At 42.1% G+C, this 23,874-nt stretch overlaps 1 protein-coding gene and 1 long non-coding RNA gene across 4 annotated transcripts in view; one reads left to right on the plus strand and one right to left on the minus strand.

Moving 5' to 3' along the window:
• Positions 1 to 23,874, plus strand: part of ESRRB (estrogen related receptor beta) — a 124,850-nt gene that overhangs the window by 68,144 nt on the left and 32,832 nt on the right. For both annotated transcript variants that reach the window (XM_063399046.1, XM_063399045.1), the window contains exon 2: positions 19,925 to 20,334. In XM_063399046.1, the coding sequence (XP_063255116.1) occupies positions 19,925 to 20,334 (410 nt within the window). The remainder of the gene's footprint in view (positions 1 to 19,924; positions 20,335 to 23,874) is intronic.
• The window catches only part of LOC134551426 (uncharacterized), a 164,806-nt gene continuing 149,972 nt past the window's right edge, over positions 9,041 to 23,874 (minus strand). For both annotated transcript variants that reach the window (XR_010080567.1, XR_010080568.1), the window contains one exon: positions 9,041 to 10,184. This is a non-coding gene — a long non-coding RNA (uncharacterized LOC134551426). The remainder of the gene's footprint in view (positions 10,185 to 23,874) is intronic.

Consider the following 23,874-nt stretch of genomic DNA (forward strand, 5'->3'; position numbering starts at 1 on the left):
GATTGCTCTTTAAGAAGTGAGACATCACTGGACATGCCAGATACCAGAATTCGTGTTATCCCTTCTTGTACAGAAGTGTAGGTTTCCTCAACTTGTCTTTCCTGTAGCCAAAAGTTCAAAAAAAAATCAATGATTTCTATCCAAAGATTGTCATCTTGTGTAATAGTAGGCGCCAGACTGACCTCCAGGTGAAGTAGATATTACTGGATGTCACATAGAATGTGTATAGCCCTACATTGTTAAAGATGTTAACAATAATTAATTTTTTTCAAAATGTATTTCCATATGCGTGTTCTGTATCCTGCACTGTTTCCTTGGCCTTTGAATATTGAGGTACTGTGAGAGGTTTATGCTGTTCCCTGAGGTCTACACACAAAGCAGGAAAGCCTCCCAGTGTAAGGTCACATGGAGAACGCATCTCAAAGCTCCTAAGGCCAGCTGGTTGGCAGCTCTTCTTTCTTTATTTCCAATGAGTGAGTGTACAAAATGGAACTAGAGTTTCCTGTAAGACATGAAGCCAAGTCCTGAATATATCCTTGCTATATATTTATCACACTGGAACACTGAAAAATATACTGGGTGTTTGGAAAAAGAAATACAGCAACAATTTGTAAAACACAGTGGGGAAAGTGTGTGAAAATAATTGCTGTTTTGTTTCTTAATGCAATTTTTCCCCCTCGGCATTAGAAGGAAGTTTGGTATCACAGTTGAGATCATGAAACAGAGACAGAAGAAGTTTTTTTTATTATTGTTTCCACTATTTTCTGGGTATAATGTCATTTCAATAATTTTAAGGGTATAATTTAGATTCTCATATTTTGGGTGTCACTTAAGTTTTGTACACCCCTGTGACAGGTTTGAAATTATTGAAGCATGGTGGACTGAGCACTGCAGGGTAAATCCCAATAGACACTCTTAAAGTCCTATGTAAATGTTGGTCTGAGTTGTAGTTCTCTGGAACTCCAAGACTGAAACCTCCATAGGCTGTGTTGGCAGGATGGCTTGATGTAGGACTCAAAGGTATGCATTTCTCCCTCCCTCCACATGCAGTGTGTGTTTGTGACTGTATCCCATAATATCAGATTTACATCCCACCCCTTTTCACCCATCACCCTTTGTCACAGTTCAACAGCTAGAAAGGAAGGAAGCGACTGTGAAGTATCAGCCCTTAGGTTACAGCAGTTGTCACCCACCTTGGGAGGGCTGTTACACCTATCTTTTCGCAGCTCGAAACAAAAAGAGAAGAAAAGCTTGAGGCTCCATCCCAGATCTGGTTCTTTCTAAGTCACAAGGTAGTATCAGCCCTAGAGTGGTCTGTGTGCTTTCCCATCTGAGGAGCTTTCCTCTTTCTCCCAGCTGTGTGCTTCTGCTGCCCAGGGGACGTTCCTGGAAGAACGCTGCCTGTGACACAGCAGATCAATGGGCAGAGACCCAAGTCCCTGCTCCCAAGGATCAATATGATGTTGGAGAACAACACTGGGGCTGGCATTGCCTACTCCTTTCAGGTCTGGCATCAATTAGCTGCAGCCTACAAATAGAAGTGGAGCAGTAACACTCTGCAACCTCGATAACCTGTCCTGAGGAGCCTGCCAGAGTCAAGGGGCTCCTTGCTGCCACTGCAGCCAATAGACCCATTTCATTAGGCTGGAAAGGTTAATTGCATTGAAAACTGTCGTCATCCTCTGCAGATGATCATTGTAGAACTCCACGGTGGTGTGAGTCCTGAAGCTGTCTCAGGGAAGCTCCTCTGGGCCGAGAAAATTTTCTCAGCAAGGCTTCTGTGCAGAGCAGTCAGACCCCTATCTGTCACAGTTCTCTTGCTGAGGTCGCTTTACTTTGCTTAGAGAAAGCTGGTGAATTTCAGTTTTTGCAGTGTTTTTTTTTTTGAAATACAGGCTTCCTGTTACCTTAGCAAGCATCATCTTGTCCTTTTGTTAGAAACGCATCCTAGAAAGCAAATGAAGACTAATGCTGGGGTCTTGAGATTTGGCTTTCTAATTTGTTTGAAATGTTTTGAGGTATTTTTACTGAAAGTACTAAAGCAGAAGATTATTCCATGATCTAACACAGAAAACCTGGCATAACCAGAGTATTCAGAGATAGCCTTATTCTCTGGTTAGTGGTGACTGAGCAATAGCTGGTCTATTAAATATTTAGTTGCAGCTTCTTTTATAAATCCTTCTGTCTCCCTTTCATCGTCTGCCATAGAGGAGACCTTCCACTGCTAAACAGAGAGATGAGGACAGAAGGATGCAAAGATGCTGGGCATGTAGAGCAGCTGCTCTCTGAAAGGAGTCCTTTAGCATACACATGGTCATGTCTTTCTCAGGATGTGGCTGTTGTGGCATCTCGGTTGTATATGCCCAGCACCAGGTCAGTGCCTAGCATCTTGTGTGTAACTGCAGGGCACTTGTGTTGAAGTAGGAACTCTCCTTGAAGCTGGTCAGCTGATTTTTCACCTTGCTCACTTCTTACAGGCCTAAAAGGGTTCATGTGTTCTCATGAAGTCTAATTCTTAACACGTATCATGGCTCTGTGTGTCCCCTGTCTCCTCTGCCCTCTGTGCAGGGATCTTCTGCAGCCATTTGACAGGAAGTGAATGAAAGAAGGGATTTAAGATCTGAATTAGGAAGAGGAGAGGAGGATGTGAGGGAACGTCTCAGGTTTGGGAAAGCTGTTTTGTATTTTGAGGTGCTTTTCCAATCTGCACAGGGTTCTTGGTGGGAAGGGCACAGTGGAGAGCTTTCTCTTTAATACAGTGTGTGTTTTATCTCCGCAGACTTCTTGCAGACTTAGTTTAAAGATCTTAGCTCAATACCATTAGTGTATCTCTGCTGAAGGCCCTTTATAAAATTGATTAGAAAGTGGGCTTTTGCATGTGTGTGTGTGGGCTCTAATCTGATTTGAGTCCAAGATGGTATCTTTAATTCAGTGCATCGCGGCAACTAACTCACGAACTTCACCGAGAGTCAGAGCCCCTAATTTGGTTTGAGAATACATTAGCAAAACGAGCTCAGAAGGCCCCTTTTCGGGGAGAGGAGGAGGGGGTGTCTTGAGGGGGGCTTTGGGGGAGGATTGGAAGAATTGGCTTGACAGAGAAGAATCGTGGATTTAAACAAGATCCTGGGCATGATATTCCTGCAGTGGGTCCCAGGGAAAAAAAAAAGGAGGAAAGAGAGAAGATTGATTGATTGATGGCCTTGCACAAACCATAGAGAACAAAATGAACCTCAAGGCAGGCTTAACCCCTTCTTCCCATGCAAACAGGTAGAATCTGACGTGCTCTTTATCCAGAACTGTCTTTTCCTCTTCTCATTCCTTCATCCTGCTCTGTGGACTGCTGCTTAAAACAGACACTAACATTGCAGAAGTCATAGTATGTTTTTGCTCTGGCAGATGATCCACACTATCAAAACTTTTCAGGACTAATCCAACTTGAAGTAAAATATGAAACCATGTGTATCTCCTTCCTTCCTCCTTACTTTCTGAAATAGGGGGGAAAAAAGTTAGAAATAAAGAAAACCAGCAGAGTTGGTCTTTGCAATGGGACAGTGAAAGCAATGTTTTGTTCCAGGTGATATGTAAAAGCCAGCCCTGGAAATTGCTAGTGGAGTAGATATGTACATTCACTTACAGTTCTATATCTAACCTTCATTCTTCAGATCCCATATTCCTGTGTGATATATAGTGGGGGTTGTGGAGCAACCAGCTGGAGGGGGGACAGGGAGAGGAAGAAACTCTCCAGATGCTCCATGACCTTTTTAAAATATAGAATTATTTTAATTTGAGAAATTGTTAAAATAAATGGAGGAGTAACTAGTCTTAAATTCTGTTTACACATGCTGTAAGAATACTTGAGATAGGAGTAAATATTTAATTTGAAGATGTAATTAGTAAGCTGTTAAACACAAAATGTTTGCTGTGTTAAGTCGGTTTTATGGCTGAAGTCTTGCACACACAGATGTCAGAAAACTCCATGTTCTGCTTCCTTCAGTAGCACTATTGTATTCCCCCTGCAGCTGGGTACTATATCTTCTTGCCATAGTGTAGTGTTCTAGAAGTTTCTGTCTTAAATTTTTTAACTGGTATAATTCCATTCATTACAAGGGAGCTTTACTGGTTTATACCCAGTCTGGCCATTGATATCATGTGTGCCTTGTACTTTCGGTGGAGGCTCTTAAATTGTGTTTGCAAAGTATTTACAAGATGTCCATTTGATTGCATAGGCAAGGCATTCCTGGACACAGATGAATAATATGATTACACCTATGCGGTTTTGAGTGAAGTTGACTGAGCCATTGGTTTTGCAGTAAAAGTGAATATTTTGTAGTTACAATTGAGTATTTTTGTTTGTGACCGTCTCTGTGCAATGACATGTTAAGGTTGGTTTAGGCAGAGCAACACCAGATCTCCTGACTTTAGTGTATTGCAAAATGTTCAGTAGAGAGGTCCTTTATGATATATCTTTGAATTACATTCCTTGAGTATAAAATCAGCCTCAACCACAGCTACACAGAGGACACAACATATTTAGAGATGGTTTGAGACCCTTCCTCTCAAGAAGTGCATTTTTGGAGAGGGAGCTGGCTGTGCTTTCAGGAATGAGGAATCACAAACCAGATACCTCACAAATGGAGGACTTTGGCAGTAAAGCTTGCTGCTCTTACTGGGGTATACAGCTGGATGGATTCAATGCCTGAGCTCAGCCATTGGGCCACCTTCAAGTAATTATTTTAGTTAGTCTTCATGCTCTATAGATAGTCTGCCATATGCATAGTTGAGATTCCTTTTTCCACCTTCTTTGATGAACTGCTGAGGTCAGCAATTTTATTTCAGTAGCTTGCTCTGATGAACTTTATTTCTATACCAGCCTTCCCATCCGGATGACACTGCAGTGCAGAGAAATAATCCAATTTTACTTGATTATTAATAATTACTCTCAGCTACTATTTTCTTCAGTTGATTGATTAGAATAAACACTGCTCTGATGGGATACACCAGAATCCATAACTCTTCTTCATGTTTTCCTGCTACTTTAGCTCAGGCTTCTTCAGACACAATGTGAAGCAGAGGATTGTAACGCAAAGTGGCATTTTAAAATGTACCTTCTTGCTTCTTGCTGGTTTTTAACTAGGTGTGACCAAAATTTATTTATGTGGATTGGTGGAAGACTACAGGCCCTTAATAATGGCTCTAGTTTGCAAGCCAGTGCTTTTGCTAAACACGTTTTCCCCTGTTCAATCTTGAAGCTGGATAAAACAACTCCTATTTTTGTTTAAGGCTTCCAACCTGATCAAAGACTATAGGTTTGCAGGAAATGTGCTTCCTACTTATGATCTGGTCCCTTTTCTGACTGCATGTGTATCCCTCCAGGAGGGTTTCAGGCCATGAGTCTCTTTGGAGGGATCTCACCTTGTAGTTGAGTGAGGCTTTTGCTGTATCATATTTGACAGTTTATTTTTTTTTATTTGGAAGGAGCATATTACAAGCCACTCTCTCAGCAACTTGTGGCCTGAAACCCTATCCAGCAGTTCTGCAGGGACAGAGGAACTTTCAAGTGTTTGCAGATTTGTCAAGAACTTAAACACCTCAGCTAAATTATGCACAAAAAAAATATAGGAGGACTAACACTGAAGTTCATGTTTTCACCAGCTTAGTGCACAGTCAGGAACAACCTCTCTTAGCACTGCAGTCCCATTGCCGTCGCTCCCTTGCTGATTCAGCCTGTTTTGTACCATATGCTGTGAATGCCAAGGGGTGAACAGCACTGCAGCCAGTACCTCAGAAGTCAGAGCAGGCAGCTCAGGTGCAGCTAGGAAGAGCAGTGATTTTCCTGCAGAGTAATTGCTCTTAACCTGTGAACTGGCATTCTCTCTGTGAAGGTGGTTGGTACAGCACGGGAGACACTTTAGCTACTTGTAGCTGTTTCGATTTACATCTTGGGTTCCTTAAATTCATTCTGGTTTGAGAATAATACTATTTCCAAGTTGGGAAAGTGGGATGTGAAAGGATTGCATTAACATGAACAGAATTTGCCTCCTCTTTGCAAGCAGAAAAGTTGTCAGAGGCATTTAGAGTTTTGATTTATCTGCTTAGGATGAATCCAAGGAAATAAACAAATCCGTATGAGATGTTTTTAAGTAGCTTGTTGTTGAATTTCCTCTATGGAGTGAACTGAACATAGTGGAGAAACCTGTTAGAGCTGGCAGCACATGACTTCCAAGAGATGCTCAGGCCAATGAATGTAAACTGGAGATGGAGGTGTATGAATGGATGCACTGTACCCTGTGATTTGCAATGTGTGCGTAGGGCCATCAATCTGTGCAGTGTGACTGGCAGGAGAAGAGTATTTGTTAGTGTAAGTGGGAATTTCTAAGGAAGTCCTCCACTGGGAAAAGTTTGCCTACCTTTCCTTCCCAGGAACATTTGAAATAAAAGCGTGTTTGGAGACTTGTTTTCTTAAACACTAGAAAACAAGTCTCCAAAAATCCAGTAAAGGTCATGGGATAGCTGCAGTGTTCGACATTCAGATGACTTTTCAGATCCTGAGGTCCAGTTCGTGTTTGGACCAATAGGAATCACAATTCGATTTCCATAGGAGTTGGATCAAGACTCAAATGAAGAGCCAGGACACTGTAGAGTTAATTCTGATTTATTTCCCGTGTAGCTAGAAAATTCAGGGTAACGTTTGGGTGTCAGGTAAGATACTTATACTCAATTCCAACATTTTTCCTGAGCGAGCTGTAAAATAAAGCATTTTTGTGGGTCACAGAGATGCTAAGAAGAGCACCGCTTACCATGAGTGAATGAGAAAGAAGTTTCATTCAGGCTCTCATCAAAGTGGATAGAATGTCCGGGTCAATTTTTGTAAACTGATCAGCAGCCAGGGTTTCAGAACTTCTGATCACATGCCAGCAGTGATTTCACTGTGATGCAGAAAGAATGGGGTAAGATTTAAATAGCACCAGATGGAAAAGTGGAACTGTGTTTCTCCAGCAGCACTCAAATCAGAGGGGTTGTTTTTTGGCTGCATGATGCTCCTTGACACATGGTTAATCCCTGAGTAATACAGGGTAACCATTTTATATGAGTTTTTGGCACAAATTCTGTGGTTCTCTTGAATTCCAAAACTTTTTGTAGAATTTCACCTCTTCAGATGATTTAGATGCAGTTGTTTCCCAGTCTCAATCTCTCTATGTTGCCTGGCTAATGAAGATAGCATGAAGTGTCAAAACATTTCTGTGTACATAGAACATAGATACAGCACACAGAATGCATATAAGTAGAGAAAAGAAACCTACCGAGTGAAGCACAAGTAGGGCTGTGTGGAAAACACAGGGAGGGGAGCTGCATGGAAATTAGAATCTTGATTTACAGAGTATATCTTGTTTGACAGTGTTATTTCATCATAAATCTGACTGTAACCTGAAGTTTTAGGCAAAGTAGAAATTCCAATAAAATTTATTTTGAAGAAAGTTCCAACAGTTTGTTTCATTTTGTTCTTGAAACAATGTGTGATTAGTTCATCAAAACAACACAAGGCCACACATGACAGGTTAAACAAAGTGCTAGGAGCAGAGCAAAGTTAAACATCTAGATTTTTAGAGTTGTTTTGCAAATTCTGAAGTAAAAACATTGCCAAAATTGACTTCATTCTGTAATGAAACAGAATAGCATTTTTAAACAAAAATTAATTTTTGATTAAAAACTTGAAGTGAAGTATAATTGCAAAGGAGAACAGAAAAATGGGTTGTATGGAGGTATGATCAGGAGGCAGCTTGGGTGTGAAATAGCATGTGGGGAGATGTTGATAGGATTAGGCAGTATTAGAGATTAGGTTATTGTGTAGACTAGGTCACAGGGGCCTTGTTTTAAAGTACAGTGATGTGTAGGAGGAGGTCAGGATTGGGGTGTATTATAGAAACAGATTTGCAAAGCCAGTGTCTTCTTCCTCTGACTATTGTGCATGCAGGAAAACACAAGCTACTCTCACTACTTACACAGGCAAGCTGGAGAGCTGTGGTGCTGCAGAAAGAGGTTCAAATTCTGCTGATAATCTGGAGCAGAGGATGTCGTGTGAGCATAGAATTTGCCTGTCCATCGTTCTGGTTACGACACTCATCTGCATGCTCCACTCTTTCAATCATAGCTGCTGTTTGACTCTCAAGGTGCTCCTGAGAGGTAGGTCCTTCAGGACCAGGTCAGCTGGGGGAAGCAGTGTCCTGGAGAGCTGCAGTGACTTGCTGAAGTCTGTAAGATCAGCATTGAGGCTGGAATCAGACTTTGAGACATTTTGTTGGCATTTTAAGGGCTGAGTACACTGTACTTCACTGCCCCACATGGTAAGCACAGAGCCAGTGCCTAGTCACAACATGAGTCACAACATGAGTCACAACATGTCCCTGGGCAGTGTTTGGGGCATTACCTAGTGGTAATCGACATGTGGAATGATTCCCAAAACTGCTCCTGAGAGTGAGCACAGAGGCAGATCTGGGAGAGTAAGGTCTACAGTATAGACTGGTTAGAGATGGTGGGTGTGGGACACTGACTTAATTTGCCAAGGGCAGAGGGAACTGGAAGGCTGGGCACACAGAGCAGATGAAGTGTTAGTGTGTGGAGTTATAGATCCTGTCTTTATGCATCACATTGATCTCATTCAGTGTGTTATACTTAGCATTTTGTTTATATAATCTCAGAGTGTTACAGAGGTTTGTTTATTTTTAACTCCTGGATGACTGGCAGTTTCAGTCTGAATGCTGTCTGTTTATAAATGGGAGAAATTTGTCCAGGCCTGGCAAAAGATCTTTGATAAAGGTTTTCTGGAAATTGAGAGAAATGCATTTATTTGACTTAGATCATCTTGTCAGCTGGGAGCAAAATCCAGACAGGCAATCTGTGCATGGGGTAGTGAAAGCACTGACCACTATTTGCGTGCAATGGTAAATGATTGTGTCACTTTGTTACATTTCTTTTAGGAGTTTAGGTAGGAAAGAGAAAGAGGGCTAAGGTACATTCTGCATCGTGCAGGAGTCTGGTGCAAAACCAGCAACCTGGTGAGGCATGTCACCTGACTAGAAGAGTTTGGGACTAGAAGCTGTCTCATAACCATGGGGCCATGCCTGACCTGACTGCTGGTGGCTGCTCTCTGATTTACTATTTGTGTTAGGGTTCTTACTGTAGACAGGGTTTGAGTGAAACCAGTCTGTGGATTTGGCACAGGATGCCCTGATGTAAACAGAGTGCTGAATTAATAGAGATCAACACCTACCAGAGATTTTAGCAACACCTCTGCATGCCCCATTGTTCCTGTATCACCACCAGGTTCACCAGAGGCAGTCATATTTCCCGGAAGAATCCAGCAAGGATTAAGAGGGTTTCCTCCCTGCAAGTTTAGGTACAGAATGCTGTGTGTATCTCCAGGGTCTGCTGAGTCCTGGTGGAGCTAGGCTTCAGAACTTGATTTAGAATTGACCCTGTTTGCCCCAGCAGTGCTCACTGCTGGCTTGTCAGCAGACATTGATTTCTATTGCCCATTGCTCTGAACTCTTGCATGGCTCAGACACAGAGAGCTCAGTCTATTTGCTATGAGCTGTTGGGGTTGTTCACTGGAGGGAAAATTTTCAGCTTTCAAGATCTCTCACTGTTAAAATATCTAGTAAAGCTGTCTCGTTGCCTCTCTGTATCCCTTGTGCAGGTTGCTCACACCTTCTGTTCTGCATGTGTCTGTTCCCCTTGAGCCCACTACTGTCTGTCCATCGTCTTCTCTCTCTGTGCCTCTAATGGAGGGTGGTAATCCCGTTAGGTGCTTGCAGCGGGTGCTGCCGAATTTGCTTGCAAACGCCTGTGCCAGGTCGAGTGTCATTGCCAGCAGCACTCTTGGCGGGATGAAGGTTGCATTAGCGAACAGTAATTGAAATGCAAAATAACATTTTGATCGAGCGAGCAGGCTGTTTATTTATCAGATCAATAGCCAAAATGCCCCATCTGGAGAAGTCAGCGTGATAACAAGTGATAGCATTCCAAGGGCAAAGGGAACAAGCACAGCGGGGAGGACATGCCGTCAGGGTGGGCTGGTTTCTGTTGGGTCACACCAGGCCGTCAGTTGCTGAAATGCTTCTTTTTGGGTCCCTTCTTTGAAGAGGGCAGGTCCCCTCCTAGCTGCATCAGCAAAGGGTTCCAGATCTCTGAAGGGAGAACAAATATGGGATAGGACAGATTGCAGGCATATGTAAAACCATGTGAGGTCGTCTTCCTCCCGTGCTCTGATGGACACAGGAGTGTGCCTCAAGGTGCAGACTGCGAATGATATGGCTCAGTTAGGCAATGTTTTTTTGATTGTTTTTGCTTTGCTGCATTATAGCATGTCTGCTATAAAGATCTGACCACTCACAGTGATGATCAGGAAGTATGAAGTCATAGTTTGGCTTGTATAGCAAAGCTACTGGAATGGTAACTAGGTGCATGCACATGATGAAGAAAGGAGAGATGTGAGAGAAGGGGTTTTTTTGTATTTGCACAATGACTTTATGCATGCCTCCTGTACAAAGATACCCTACAGAATGAAGCTATGTAAGATTTAAAGCTATCTCAGAAGGGTAAGGTATGAATGTGTAGAAGCAGCTGTATAGCTTCTTTGCTGGTGTCGGACTGTCTGTCTGTCTGCATTGTTATGTCTGTGTTAGCTTCTGGTTAGCCATTAGCAGGGATGCTAAAGACTGGAAGAGGAAGAGAAACTGAGGTCGAAGAGCGTGCAAGCTTGTGTTCCTTTCTTTCATATCCAGAAACAGTAACAGAGAAAAGTGAAAACTTAATGGGATGAGAAAATAATCTATTTGTGATGACAAAAGGATTATTTTTGTGGGGATTTTGTAATCACATTTAGTTAAATTTTCCTATGGTGATGCCAATTTATGAGGAAAATCAAAGTAATTAAAAAATATTTTGCTTCAGAATTTGTTTTGGCTGAACTGAGATTTTTTAGGGGGGTTTTGTTTGGTTAGATTTTTTTTTTAAATCTAGAGAAAGGAACATGCAAGTTTTGTAGAGTATCTGGGAAAATTATGTTTATTCTGCTATACAGCTTCCATCTAATGAGCAGTTTGTTGATCTCATCTCTTGGTTCAGGCAAGTAAGAATGCAGGACATTGTGGAGCCTCAGGTGGGGTCAGACTTGAGTGGATGGGAAGCTGCTTTGTCAGTCAAAGGAAATGGGGACAGTCAGCAAAATGGATGAATGAAACGGATTTACAATAAGTTATGGAGGTTAGAAGCTGGAATTTGGGTCAGATACAGCTGCCTACTTAATATATACAGTGTGTGCTAAGAGATCTGCTAAATACTTACCAAAGGTGGGCATTTAGAGACTCAGCAAAACTGAACCTTAAGGTTATTCTAAATAGGTAGCTGAAGATAATCCTGTATGTTACAGCAGTGTAAAGTGTGCAGAGGGAAACCACTGTTTCCTTATGTGACCTGTTCTCCTTACACTGTGATATTCATTAGCAGAAAAGATCTGCAGTTACTCACAGTCACCTTGCTTTGCCACTGTATCATCTTAGAAACCCTTTCTAGAGAGTCAAGGTTAAAAAAAATCAAATTAAAAAGCACTAATTGCCCTTTGTTACTTCCCATGCTGTAATTTATGTGGAACTAATTTCAGTTAGTTTTTCAAGATCTGTCAGGTTTTGAGCAATGTTCTAATGATGAGACAGTTATAGATTTCTGTGAGAGCTACAGGTGGAATATAGGCCAAGCCCATCTAATCTGTCTGGATTGTCTCAGTCAGGGTGGGAGAAGGAGGCAGAATCCCATTACAACTGTGTTGTTGAACTGTAAGAAACAGAAACCTTCCCAAAAAGTATTACCACCTCAAACCCAGAGAACTTCTAAATGCATCCAAGTTGAATAACATTCAAGCATATTTTGTCTCAATAAACCCAAAATCCTCTTTTTCAGTAAGCTAGTATTCCTAAAGAAATGTCAATTACTAAGTCTCTTTGCACATTTGTTTCTAGGGTGATGTCTTTGATATGTATCTCCCATCCTAACTCCTTCCTTAAACACTTTGAAAAATTAAGCAATACCTCTGAGTCTCTCTTTTTTAATGCCACTGTTCCCCATGAATTGTAGGCAAGGTTGAAGGGGATGTCTTCAATGAATATCTTGAAATGCAGGGAAGTGTAGTCTGAAGAATTTGTACTGGTGGCAGTTTTCTCTCAAAAACACTGAGAGGATACTGAGTCAAAGGTCTCTGAGAGATGAGATGTTGGATCAGGCTGCAATGCAAAAGGAAGTGTGATATGAATGGCAGTGCTAGAAGTTCTCCTTTACTTGCTCATCTGAGAAGGTGGAAGCAAAATTCTGATGTATAAGTGTTTGAAATGTGCTCTGTTGAGCCTCCTGTGTATGAGGCTCATTCACAAGTGTCGGAAGGACACTGAAGGTGCTTAGAGAGATATAGATTATAAGTGCTCTAGATAGGCAGGGTATAAAGAAAGACACTCAAGAAGAAATGAAGGTCTAGCTGAGCATTTCAACAGGGATTGAATTGCAGCTTTGCTGTCTGCAGGCAAAGTTGTTGAACTGCTGTGAATGTAGAAATAGTAGGGTAAGTAGAAATGTGAAACACAGAATGATAATGTTGAGGGGAAAGGGTGGTGGTAGAACTTGGGTAAATAGTGAACATCAAGTCAACTCCTGTCCTTGTCTTGCTGTGGTATCAACAGTAAGTATAAGTTAGAGGTGTTAGCACAAGTGCTGAAGCAATTCACTCTGGAGGAAGTGTCATTTAGTACACCAGAGGGCAAGGTACCTTCAAAAGGCAGTGTGTTAGTAAGAGAGTGAAAGTGATAATATGTGTCACACCTCCAGATTAATTGTCACTTCATCTGTGTAATACTTTTTACCATTTACTAACAAGACCGTTGTCGTAAGGGTGAGGAGAAATTACAGTAATGAGGAGAGGGATGAAGGCTAGTAGGAAATCTGTAATGTCTTCTGCCTATGAGAGCCTTTTTTATTTATTAAGCAGCCTCCAGACGGTTTGCTGTGGCAGCTTTTTTCAGCATGAGCTAACTTGGGCTAGAGAAGATCTTCTGATATGTAACTGGGCTCTGGTTATGCAATGGGTCAAAGGGATAAAATATCTACTGGGCATTAGACAAGCAAGTACTATTTGTGTAAAAGCTAGAATGTGAGCACTAGCTTGTCCAAAGACAAGTATGCAGTATGGGGGGTCACATATGATGGACAAATGCCTTGAAAACTGGCCGTTTTGCCACACTCTACAGAATTGGAGTACAACCCATGCAAGCCAAAGGGAGCCATCACTAGGAAACATGGCAAAACTCTTAGAAATCAAAAATGCACTCCAGAAAAAAATAGCTAAATTGAGCTGAGTTCTGGCTCTTGTCAATTATAGCAATGCAAAATACTGTGATTAAAACAAAAAATTTCTAAAGCCTATGTGCTGGTGTGTTTATGTTTATGATCATGCCCATCATGCTGGTACTACCCAAGCTCTTGCCTAATTCTCAGAAAGAAATTAAGTTTGTCCTGGAACAGGATGTTCCTATATGATAGAATAAGCCCAGAAAAGATTCCTGATATGACTGAGTTACCCACAGTTATCCACTGTGTAGGAGTAAAGCGGCATATTGGCAGATCCCATTGGTCTTGGGCTGTTGAATGGAGAAAAGCTGTCAGTATAGATAAAGTCTCTAAATCATGGCTCTCTCATTTGAAGTCCATGTGGAGTAAAAGCATGAGAAACCAAGTGTGGGTGCTGATCCCTTTCCTCCCTAGCACTTTAGTGGATGTTCTTGGTGAGGCAAGGGTAGGAGCATGTTTGTGAGCTGTCCGTGGTAAAAGTAGGTCAACCAACAGGTGTGGGTCAGCTCTATGACATTAACTCTTTGCATAAGTGACCTAAAATTACACTGGCTGTTATTGCAGCTGTCACATCTAGCCTGACCCTTGGAAAACATTATTTATTTCTGTCTTCTGTATCTAAAAAAAAACCTGACAAAATTTGGCTTGTTGGAGTTGCAGCCAGTGTTTGAGAAGCTGACTTACATTGTTTGTCATTCCACTGTGGGTTGCAAAGCTCTCTCATGTGGCCCACAAAAGACACAGAATCTATGTTGCCCGTGATGTGCACATCCCATTTACACATGCAATGCAAGTTTGTGTCATCTGAACTGAAAAATACCGATAACAGAAATAGGTCTGTACCAGAGAAGAGAATGAGTGTTTTTATCTCTCTTATCATTGGTATTTCTGCAAATTAAAACTACTTTCATCTTCCATGACTAGTTCAAAAAATTCAGTGCAATCCAAAGTGTTCTTTTGTCACAAGCTGGTGCCTGAAGTGAGCAGCTTTATACCAACAGACTTCTCAGGTTTTGTCACTATTAGTTAAATCTACTGTGGGGACTTCAGGACTGAAGTGCAGTTCCACAAGTACATATGGCTCCTGGAAGTTACAAACTGTACAGGCATCTTACCTGCAAGATCTTCAGGATTTCATTCTGTCTGGAATCCATATGCAATGTGAGAGCCACCCAAAAAAATGCCCATTTCCAACCTTTATGTTTCTCCTTGTGCCTAGAATAGGGACAGTTTTTCCTATGAAGAGGGCCTGAGTATTTTCTCTTTTTCCCCCTCCATCAGCTGCTACTAGCTCTACAGCTGTATTTCAGTACCCATTTTAATGATAATTTCGGTCTTGCTGTTGGAAATCTCCAACATGCTGAGTTGGTGACTTTATGACTAAACCAGAAAATACTGGTGAAAGGACTGGACTACATGGCACAGTGTATGCCCATTCCATACCTTTCTTCTGGAAACTGAGCATAGAACTGATCTATCCTTGCATTTCGTGTTGAAGATGAGGTTTCAGCCACTAAGGAAGCTCAGCAGTGTTGTCACTAAACTTTTTTTGATCTAGTTTTGGAATGGCGAGTGCTACTTAGAAGGTCAAATAATTAGATTTGCATGAGCACTTTAATGCTCAGATGGTATTAAATTACTGCATTGTGAATTACTTTACCTGATAAAAAGTTCCACTGGCAGGGAGAAGTTATCTTCTAGTACAAAGCTATGTGTTCTGGCTGTCCTGCTAAGCAGGTGTGAGTGGTGGACATTTTTTTCTCACTTATACATAAAGACTACTGAGTTATTGTGATTTCCAAATCCACAAGTGGGGTAAAGAGGTGAATGTATCTACAAATTACTATATTAGGGAAAAATAACCCCAAAGGATGTGCAATAAAATAGCCTTACCAGCATCAATCCCAAACTTGTAATCCTTGATGTTTAAAAGAATGAAAACTGGGGGCACTTCCTTAATTTTATAACACTAGTCTTCTGTCCCTTTCTGTTCCTCCCCATCTAGCAATCTTTCCTTCCCTTATTGCTGTTGTTCTCAAAAGATCATTAAACTCATATGCCTTTAATGGCTAAATACCAGCCATTGCAGAGAAATAGCAAAAGATGAAAGGCTGGAGAAGAATTGAGGAAACTTGTAACCAACATTGCTGCCCAAAGGAGAGAACACTAATGGATAAAAACCTAAAGTACAGCCTTGGCTTGGTCTAAACCTGTGTATTTACATCCAGAACCACTGAGGTCAGAGCACACTTGTCTGAGGGCAGTTACAAGCACATAAAGGCTAACAACGCTGTTAGTGATAAACAGGAGTGGGTTTATGAAACAGGAGTACAGCAGACAATAGCCTTTCTTGATGCAATTAGATAATTAGTGGGCAAAAGGAATGCAGTGAATAGACTGACTCTGGACCATGCATGGGCTTTTGACACAAAGCTGTGCAAAATCTTATTAGGGAAATTAGATCAAATTGGTTTTGATTCAAATCCTGTGAAATGAATCATGGATTAAATGACAATGTCAACAGAAGGGTTAGAGACATTCTTTATCCTTTTGCAAAGATGGTGTCCAAAAGGAGAGTGCTTTGACTGTAAATACTCATTAGTGACCTGGAAGAAACATAAAAGTGATCACTCTCAAATTTACAGTTGACAGAACCAAAAGATACTTTAAAAAATCAGTGTAGAAAAAATAAGAGCTAGGTTGAAAAAATGAGCATTGTGAACAGGCTTTAGCAACACAAGTGATAATTAGCTCTGTGTAGTGCAAAGGTGATCCTGGATCTACTTTGGAACAAGGAGAATCTCCAAATTTCATGTTGTGCAGATCACGGTGGCAAAAGCAGTTTATGTTCAGAGAGGTCCCAATGAGACAGGCTATCAAATTGTGTGAGCTGATGTGCAACCTGATGTCTGGCAAAGCTGCTCAGTTGGTCCATATGTCTTCCTGGCTTGTGCTTTCCAGAGTGACTCTCCCCTGTAGTGCTGCAGCATTGCACTGTGCAGTTCAGGGCACCTTGCTGCAACAGAGACCCAGGGAAGTTGGAACAAATCCAGAGAAGGACCACAAAGATGCTAAAGGGATTAGAAGGAATGACCTATGATGAGGAAAGGTGAAAAGAACGAAATGTTTAGAACCTCTAAGCCTGTTACATGGGCACAGAAATAGTAACGGAGTTTCCTGTGCCAGCACGGAGGAGAGTTGGATCAAGTCTCTCTCCTTTTACATTCCTATTAAGGTAACTGGAGCCAAGCAAAATGGCTGTTCATCACTTTGAACTCTTTGCAAAAAACATTTAGCTGTTCTTCTTGAAGTTCAAGATGTTGAATCTCATTGCCAGGGGACACTCTGACTGTTTAAAAATCAGCACGGGGTTTCCATGAGACTTTGCAGAAAGTCAGAGGCCAGAAAAGAAGAGCACATGCTCTGGAGTGGCTGGAGTCACCTTAGCTGTAATCTTTGATCTGTCTTGGTGTTAAGGGCTTTTGCTTTCAAGCATGCATGCACATTCAACGAGAACTCACTATGTAAGGAGTCCTCACTATGTAGGAGGGTCTTCAGCTGGAAGGATGTAGGGGGCTTGTTTCCTGATTCACCATCGAACACTCACTGTTTGCATGCCTTGGAGAAGGAAGGCTCCTTATTTCCCCAGGTTTTGGGGTTTTTTCCCTTTTTAAATTGTTTTGTTTTGGTTTGGTTTTATTTTTTCTTTTCTCTCCACTAATGGAAAATACCTTGGTAAGCCCTGTTGAGGTAATCCGTGAATGTTGGGCTATTTAAGAAACAGAAGTTGCGATTTGGGCTCCACTGACGGAATCTGCCAGTACAGCTCATCTCCTTGTCATTCCTGTTTCATAGTATTTTCCTCTGTCTGCCTTGAAAATTACAACTGCATAATTCCACAGTGCAGAACAGTGTTTTATGGTTGTTTTGCCTTCCATTTTAACTTTAATCTCATATTGCCATGCCCAGTGGTCTTCATTTCTTTACCACAGATGCATTTCTCAGGTAGGGAGAGGTTCCAGAACCTGCACAGCGGGTTTCAGCTTTGCTGTGAGATGCTAGGATCTAGTCTCAGCTAGCAAAGTTTCATCTGCCTTCACACAGTCAGCTGTTGTTACATCAGAAGATCTGCAATATGTCTAGGTGCCCTGTGGGAATAGAGATGAATGCACCTGCAGCAATTTCTGTAACTGCTCCATGACCTCTAGTTCATTGTGGCCCTCTGGGCAAAGCATGGGCATTTATCAACTCATCACACTGTCTCTGAGAGGGCCCAAACTCTGGATTCCTCTCAAGTAACACCAGGCAAAGCAGCTGAGGAACGTGAGATGCCTACGCATATTCTCAAGGTCAACAGTCTTGCCAAAAAACAAACTTGGCTGATCGATCCCAGAGATAGGAGATGAGGTCAAACTTTGAGGATGAAACAGAGAAGGGAAAATTAGGAGATACTTAGGTCAAATGAGATCATAAGGATGCAGGTCTGTGAATTTGCTGCATATCAAACATCTATATTCCTATCAACAGACACACAGATGTGATATATAAAAGTGTGCACTCCAGCCTTGCTGATTCACAGAATGTTTTGTCCTGTCCCCTGATGGATTTAACCTCTTGGCAGAAGGAGTTGCCACAAATACCAGGTAAATAGGCTGAAACTGAAATAGAAATAGAAATTACTCACATGACCATGTTGTGGTAACTTTTAACAAGCAGAGCTTCCAAGAAGAAAAGCATCTCCAGTCAGTCAGAATTCTTTGGCCGCGTCATCAGGAAAATGCATGTTTAGTTTTTCTTAAAGCCTTTGACAAATTGTCTTGCTGAAGGGAAAATTTAACCTCTCAGGTTAATATTATTATCAATAAAAGGTGTCAGAGACAGAAAGAAGGGTTAGATATACCTTACTCAGAAAAGGAAGTCAATTTTCAGCATGATAAAGGTTAACATGCATCACCCACAAAGATCAGTATTGTGGTGTTTGATCCAAGTGTTAATGATCTGGGGAGTGGGTGAACAATGAGGCTGCAGATGAAATCAAATTACCAAGGAAGACTGAAGAGCTCCAGAGGATCCTAATAAAGCTGGGTGTCTGGACTGCACAGCATAGTGGTAGATGAAATACACTGTTGACTATTGCAAAACATTGCACACCAGAAGGATTTATTTGATTTTTCATACATTAGCTGTAGCAACTCAGGAATCAGATCGAGTGTTGCAGTAAGTAACTTCCTGTCACTATTTATTGAAGAAATGGTAACAATTTAGATTTTCATTTAAAGAGGGGAAAAAAGCAAACAATGCAATGAATTACATAATATGTAGACTGAAAATAACATTGAAAATATTGTAACGTCACTAGGTAATTGGTGGCGTGCCTTTGTCTTGACTACTGTCCAGACCTTCAGCTGGAGAAGCGATGGAGCAATGCCAGTTTCGTGCTGCTGAGGACCTGGCTCATTGAACTCTGTTCTGGACTGAACAGAAATAGCTAGACCAGAGGAAGTAAGAGATCTGCAAAAACTTCTGCATGAAGAGCAGTCATATAGATAATGAAGAGCTGCATTAGGAGAACAGGGCAAAACTACATTTCCTGAGAAGGAGAGTCAAGAGATGTTCAGAGGGGTCTGACAGTCTGCAAATACATTATGGGCAAATAAAAGTGGGATTTTCTCATTCATACACCACACAAGTAATCCCTGAAACTCATTGCTGTAAATATCATAAAATTTAACACTCTTCCAAGAAAAGCCTGAACATTTTTCATAGTCGTAAGGAATAAGACTATCTGTGACTAAAATAAATTTGAAGAGCTTGAAAAGCTGGTAAATTTTTTTCCATAAACTTTAGAGTGTAACCTCTTTTTAAGAAGTGGGAATTTGTGTGTCCATGCAAAAGCTCAATACTAGTAAATAGACGAAAGATTAAGATTTAAGATTGAGACAAAAGAAACTTTTGATCAGATGATTTTCCTTCTGTTTCTAAGCTCCTCTTTTAGTGATGATAGTGCAGAAGGGTGGGGTAAAGGGTGAGATGCGGTGAGAAAAGGAGTCAGACTTGAAAATTATTCTAAGACTTTTGTATTACCAATGAAAAAATGAAAATCCAATCTGAGCAGGTCCTTTCTGCAGGCTCTGCTTCTGAACTTTTTAAATAAAGCCAGGGCAGCACATTCTATATTAACCAAACATCTTTTTGATCTGGTCTGCCATCAGCAACCTTGTTTCTTTCTGCTGTCTTGGGGTAGATGGTGCTCGGGGTGGACTGTATTTCATCAGCACTCACACCCCATCCCAACACTGCAGCCTTTGAACAGCCTGAAATTATGATCTGCGCAAAGAGCTTTGTCTTTGTGGGGAGCAGGTGGGCTGGTTTTAGTCAATTGTATCGATATTCCTCAAGAACAATCTGTATGGGGTTGAACTGCCTGAGCCAACTGGAGTTGGACTGAGGTGGCAGAAGGAGGGCTCTCTTTTGACTAAACCTGGAACTGGGTTTGGCTGGGCGGTTGCTGAGTGCCTTTGCTCTCTCCCTGCAGGCTGCTCGGCAGAATGGCCACGGAGGAGCGGCACCTCTCCTCCAGCTGTGGGTCCTTCATCAAGACCGAGCCCTCCAGCCCGTCCTCTGGCATTGATGCCATCAGCCACCACAGCCCAAGCGGCTCCTCCGACGCCAGCGGGGGCTACGGCATCGCCATGGGGGGCCACCCCAATGGCCTCGACTCGCCACCCATGTTCAATGGCACAGGGATTGGCGGCGCGTCCTGCCGTAAGCGTTACGACGACTGCGCCAGCGCCATCATGGAGGACTCACCCACCAAGTGCGAGTACATGCTCAACGCCATCCCCAAGCGGCTGTGCCTGGTGTGTGGGGACATTGCTTCTGGGTACCACTACGGCGTGGCTTCCTGTGAGGCGTGTAAAGCCTTCTTCAAGAGGACTATTCAAGGTATGGTGGGAAGGAATGGAAACTGAGGCATTCACTCCATAGACATAAAGGGACATGGCCCCAGACATTGCTGAGACTGCAGTGTCAAATAAAAGGGGGAAAGGGAGAATGAAAGTAATGCACCTAACTCTCCATCCTTTTGTATGCTTCCCCTCTCCTCCTGCTCAGTTCTGGTCCTTCCAAATCAACATGGACACGGAGTTAGGCTATGTGATGGTAGGAACCTTTGCCAAGTTCCTTGCCTGACTGGCTTCCAGATCTGGGTATCTGGACTGTGGATCTTCCTGCCTCTGCTAGTGGCAGTAGTACTGTGAGAATGTCGCAGCTAGTGGAGTAAGGCCTGGAAAGGAAATGCTTTGACTTCAAATGGTGTTTTAAGGCCCATTTGAAGAGTAGATGCCTCTGCCAAAAGATGGAATTCATGTAGACATACCTGTACCTTGAGGTGAAAGCTCCAGCATTACAAGAGTAGAGAAATTCTTTGTCCTACCAGTCCTGATATGTAGCTATGTACTCCATACAAACCTCAGCACAAATATAGACAGAGAGCTTTTGTGAGAGTGATTCTTTTTCTCCTTTTCTGGTTTCACCAACCTTTTTCATTACGATGCAGATTCTTTGAAGAAAAAAAAAAACTAGGCACTAAAGATGAAATTTTTGTCAGTCTCACTAAGGATGAGCAATTCCTCAGGCAGTTTTGAAAACTTCAACACGTGCATGTGTAGATGAATTGCAGTGTGTTGCTCCTTCATGTACAATTCACATATGAGGAGAAATGTGTGGCTGTGCCCCGACTGCCAAAAGTGTGCTTGCATATGTGCACATGTGCAGCTACAATATAATCAAAAGCAGGAGTGTATCCCAACAACCTCCAATAAATGTGGATGCTTAGGTATATTTCTATACACAGGCCCCATGTCAGCAAACATGCCCGGACGTACAGATACTCCCTTTATTTCCTCCACTACCTGGAAAAAGGACAGGATCATTCATCTTCCAGCAGAAAGTGTATTGGATTTGCCCAAGTACAGTGTGCTGACTGAAGGCAGGTTACAGTGAGCGGGCAGCTGTGCATGTACTTGGCTGTTGGATGGGGTTAGTCCACCACATCAATACTTCCTTGCCTCCTGTGAAATGAAAGAAATGCACATGTGGAGAGATCACTCACTTTGTTAATCGAATGGATCTGATTACACTCTGTTGCTGGGGATGTTCAACTCTTGAACAGTACAGGGTGCAGTTAATCCCAGGTCTCTGCAAAAGTCATTTTGTTTTCATAGATTTTAGATATATCTCCTTAATGTGGAATTCCAGCTATGGAAATGATAACTCTGCCCCACTCATACTTCCTTCTTTGATTTGTCATTGCTGAATCTCTGTGATTGAATGTGAACTTTTACTTGCATTTCTCTCAACACTGACTCCATCCTTTCTCCAGCCCTTGGACCCTTCCTAGTTTTTCTTTTAGGCACATTCAGGTGCCAAGCCGGGACAGGGTAGCACTGCGAAGCAAAGTCCTGGGGTCTCCTAATACGGGAAGAGACCAGATAATTAATCCTTCATGGAAATGATACTGGAGGACTTCTGTGGCAGAGCAGAAGAGACCTTGAGAAGGAGAAAAAGACACAGGAATTTTTCAAGATTTTTCAGAGAGAATGAAATGAAAATGATGCATGGTAGCAGTACATGGAGCCTGTATCAGCCAGATGATATGCCAGCTGACTGAATCCCAATAGAGGAGAGTGCTTCCCTCCATCTTCTTTCCCTAGCCCAACCATATTCTTTCTCCGTGTGGTTCCCTAATTGATTGCCTGTTAACATGTAACAGACGGAGGAAAGGAGTAAGTGGAAATTCCTCTCACCCTGTCATCAGCTTGGGCTGGCAACTGAGGTACCAAAATGCTTTTATTCCTAAGAGTGTGAGAGTCAAGTGTGCTGTGCATGAGAGTATGCAATTTCAGCTATGCAGCTGAAGGCTGAGCCCAGGGAAGTGGGCAGCAAGTAGGTCTGCAGAGTTTGGTTGAGTCAAGAAAAATGTGCTGTTCCCAGGGCTCTGCTGCTGTAGGCATGATATCCAAGTACAGCCCTGGGTGTGCAGGGGAAAAGGATTTAAGGACCACAGAAAAGAGAAGGCAAATGGCAAGAGCATTTCCAAAAGGTGTTTATCCTGCAACTCTATTATATTCAGTAGCTGTTTTAAGCATCTAACAGACAATGTGAAAACATGTTCATCCAGGCTGCCTAACATTGATGTAGGCTTTGCAGAAAGCATGCAGATGTGTATGTTATATAGCAGCTTTCCCAGTATTCTAGTACCAAAATCTTGCCTTGATTCAGTGTGTGGGAGCAGCATTGATTCAATGGTTTGAGCACCGAGATGGATGGAGCAATGACCCCGGGATTTCCCACATGCTCAAGAGACGAAATAGGTAAATTCATCATCAGGTTTTTGTGGTCTTGGACAAGCCACTTCACTTCTCTGTGCTTGAGTATTGACAGGTGAAAAACAAATGAATACCATGATTGTACTTACTCTGCTGGCCTTACATGTGCATGCTGCCATAAAATGGATCTAAATCTGTGCTGAGTTACTAAACTACTGCAGCCTTATCTAGATACCTCTGATCATGAAGCAGAGCTTCACATGAAGTCCCCCTTCCAACTAGCCCCTTCCCCCCACTACAAATTACCCCATGCCTATTAGGGTTTTTAGCTGCATTTACTCATGTAAAACCTGCATATTTTGAGGCAGGAGTATCTTGCAATATCCTTCCAACTCCCTCTGCTGCTGTAGAGGCAGCAGGAAGAACGGACATCTGAGCTGCAGACCTTCTTTAAGCATGGTGACTTTTTGGCAGCTCACTTTCACACTTGGTCAAATGAGGTCAGGGTATCATGGACAACACAAGGGCTGCTGCTTTTCAAATGATGAGGAGAAGATAGACCGAGAGCCAGCACGGACGTGGCTGATTATCTCTGAGGTCACTAATATTGCTGTGTGGGAGTTTTCTGTCAGTAGGATTTTTCCAAAGAAAAGTGGAAGTTTTACCAAGTCAGATTCCACCCAGAAAAATTTTGATGACAGGAGAAAAAAAAATCCAAGAAGGTCCAAACTGTTGATTCCATTCTAGCTGAAATGGAGTGTTTGGTTTTCCTGAACTAGGACAGGAAGACAAGATCACCCAACACACCTTAACCTGTCCCACAGATTATGAGGGAGTGTCATACCTCTGTCCTTTCTTATATTGTGTTACATAGCCCAAGGATTAAGGCCTGGAAACCTGTGTGTCATTTCCACTTTGCAACATTGACAATGCTTGAGACAGAAAAGTGAAAACCTGAGGTGTGATGAAAGAACACACTCCTGGGCTGCAGGTCTTCCTCTCTGAACATATTTTGAACATATTTTGATTAGACTTCCCATGCTTTGAGGTAGTCAGAAATCCTAAACTGACCTAAAGCATTTTCAGTCAGCTGAGCTGTCTGACAAAATTTTAATCCCATTTCTCTATCATTGTGCTGTTTCATGGGATTATATTT

Source organism: Prinia subflava, chromosome 5 (assembly GCF_021018805.1).
Source record: "Prinia subflava isolate CZ2003 ecotype Zambia chromosome 5, Cam_Psub_1.2, whole genome shotgun sequence".
NCBI lineage: Eukaryota > Metazoa > Chordata > Aves > Passeriformes > Cisticolidae > Prinia > Prinia subflava.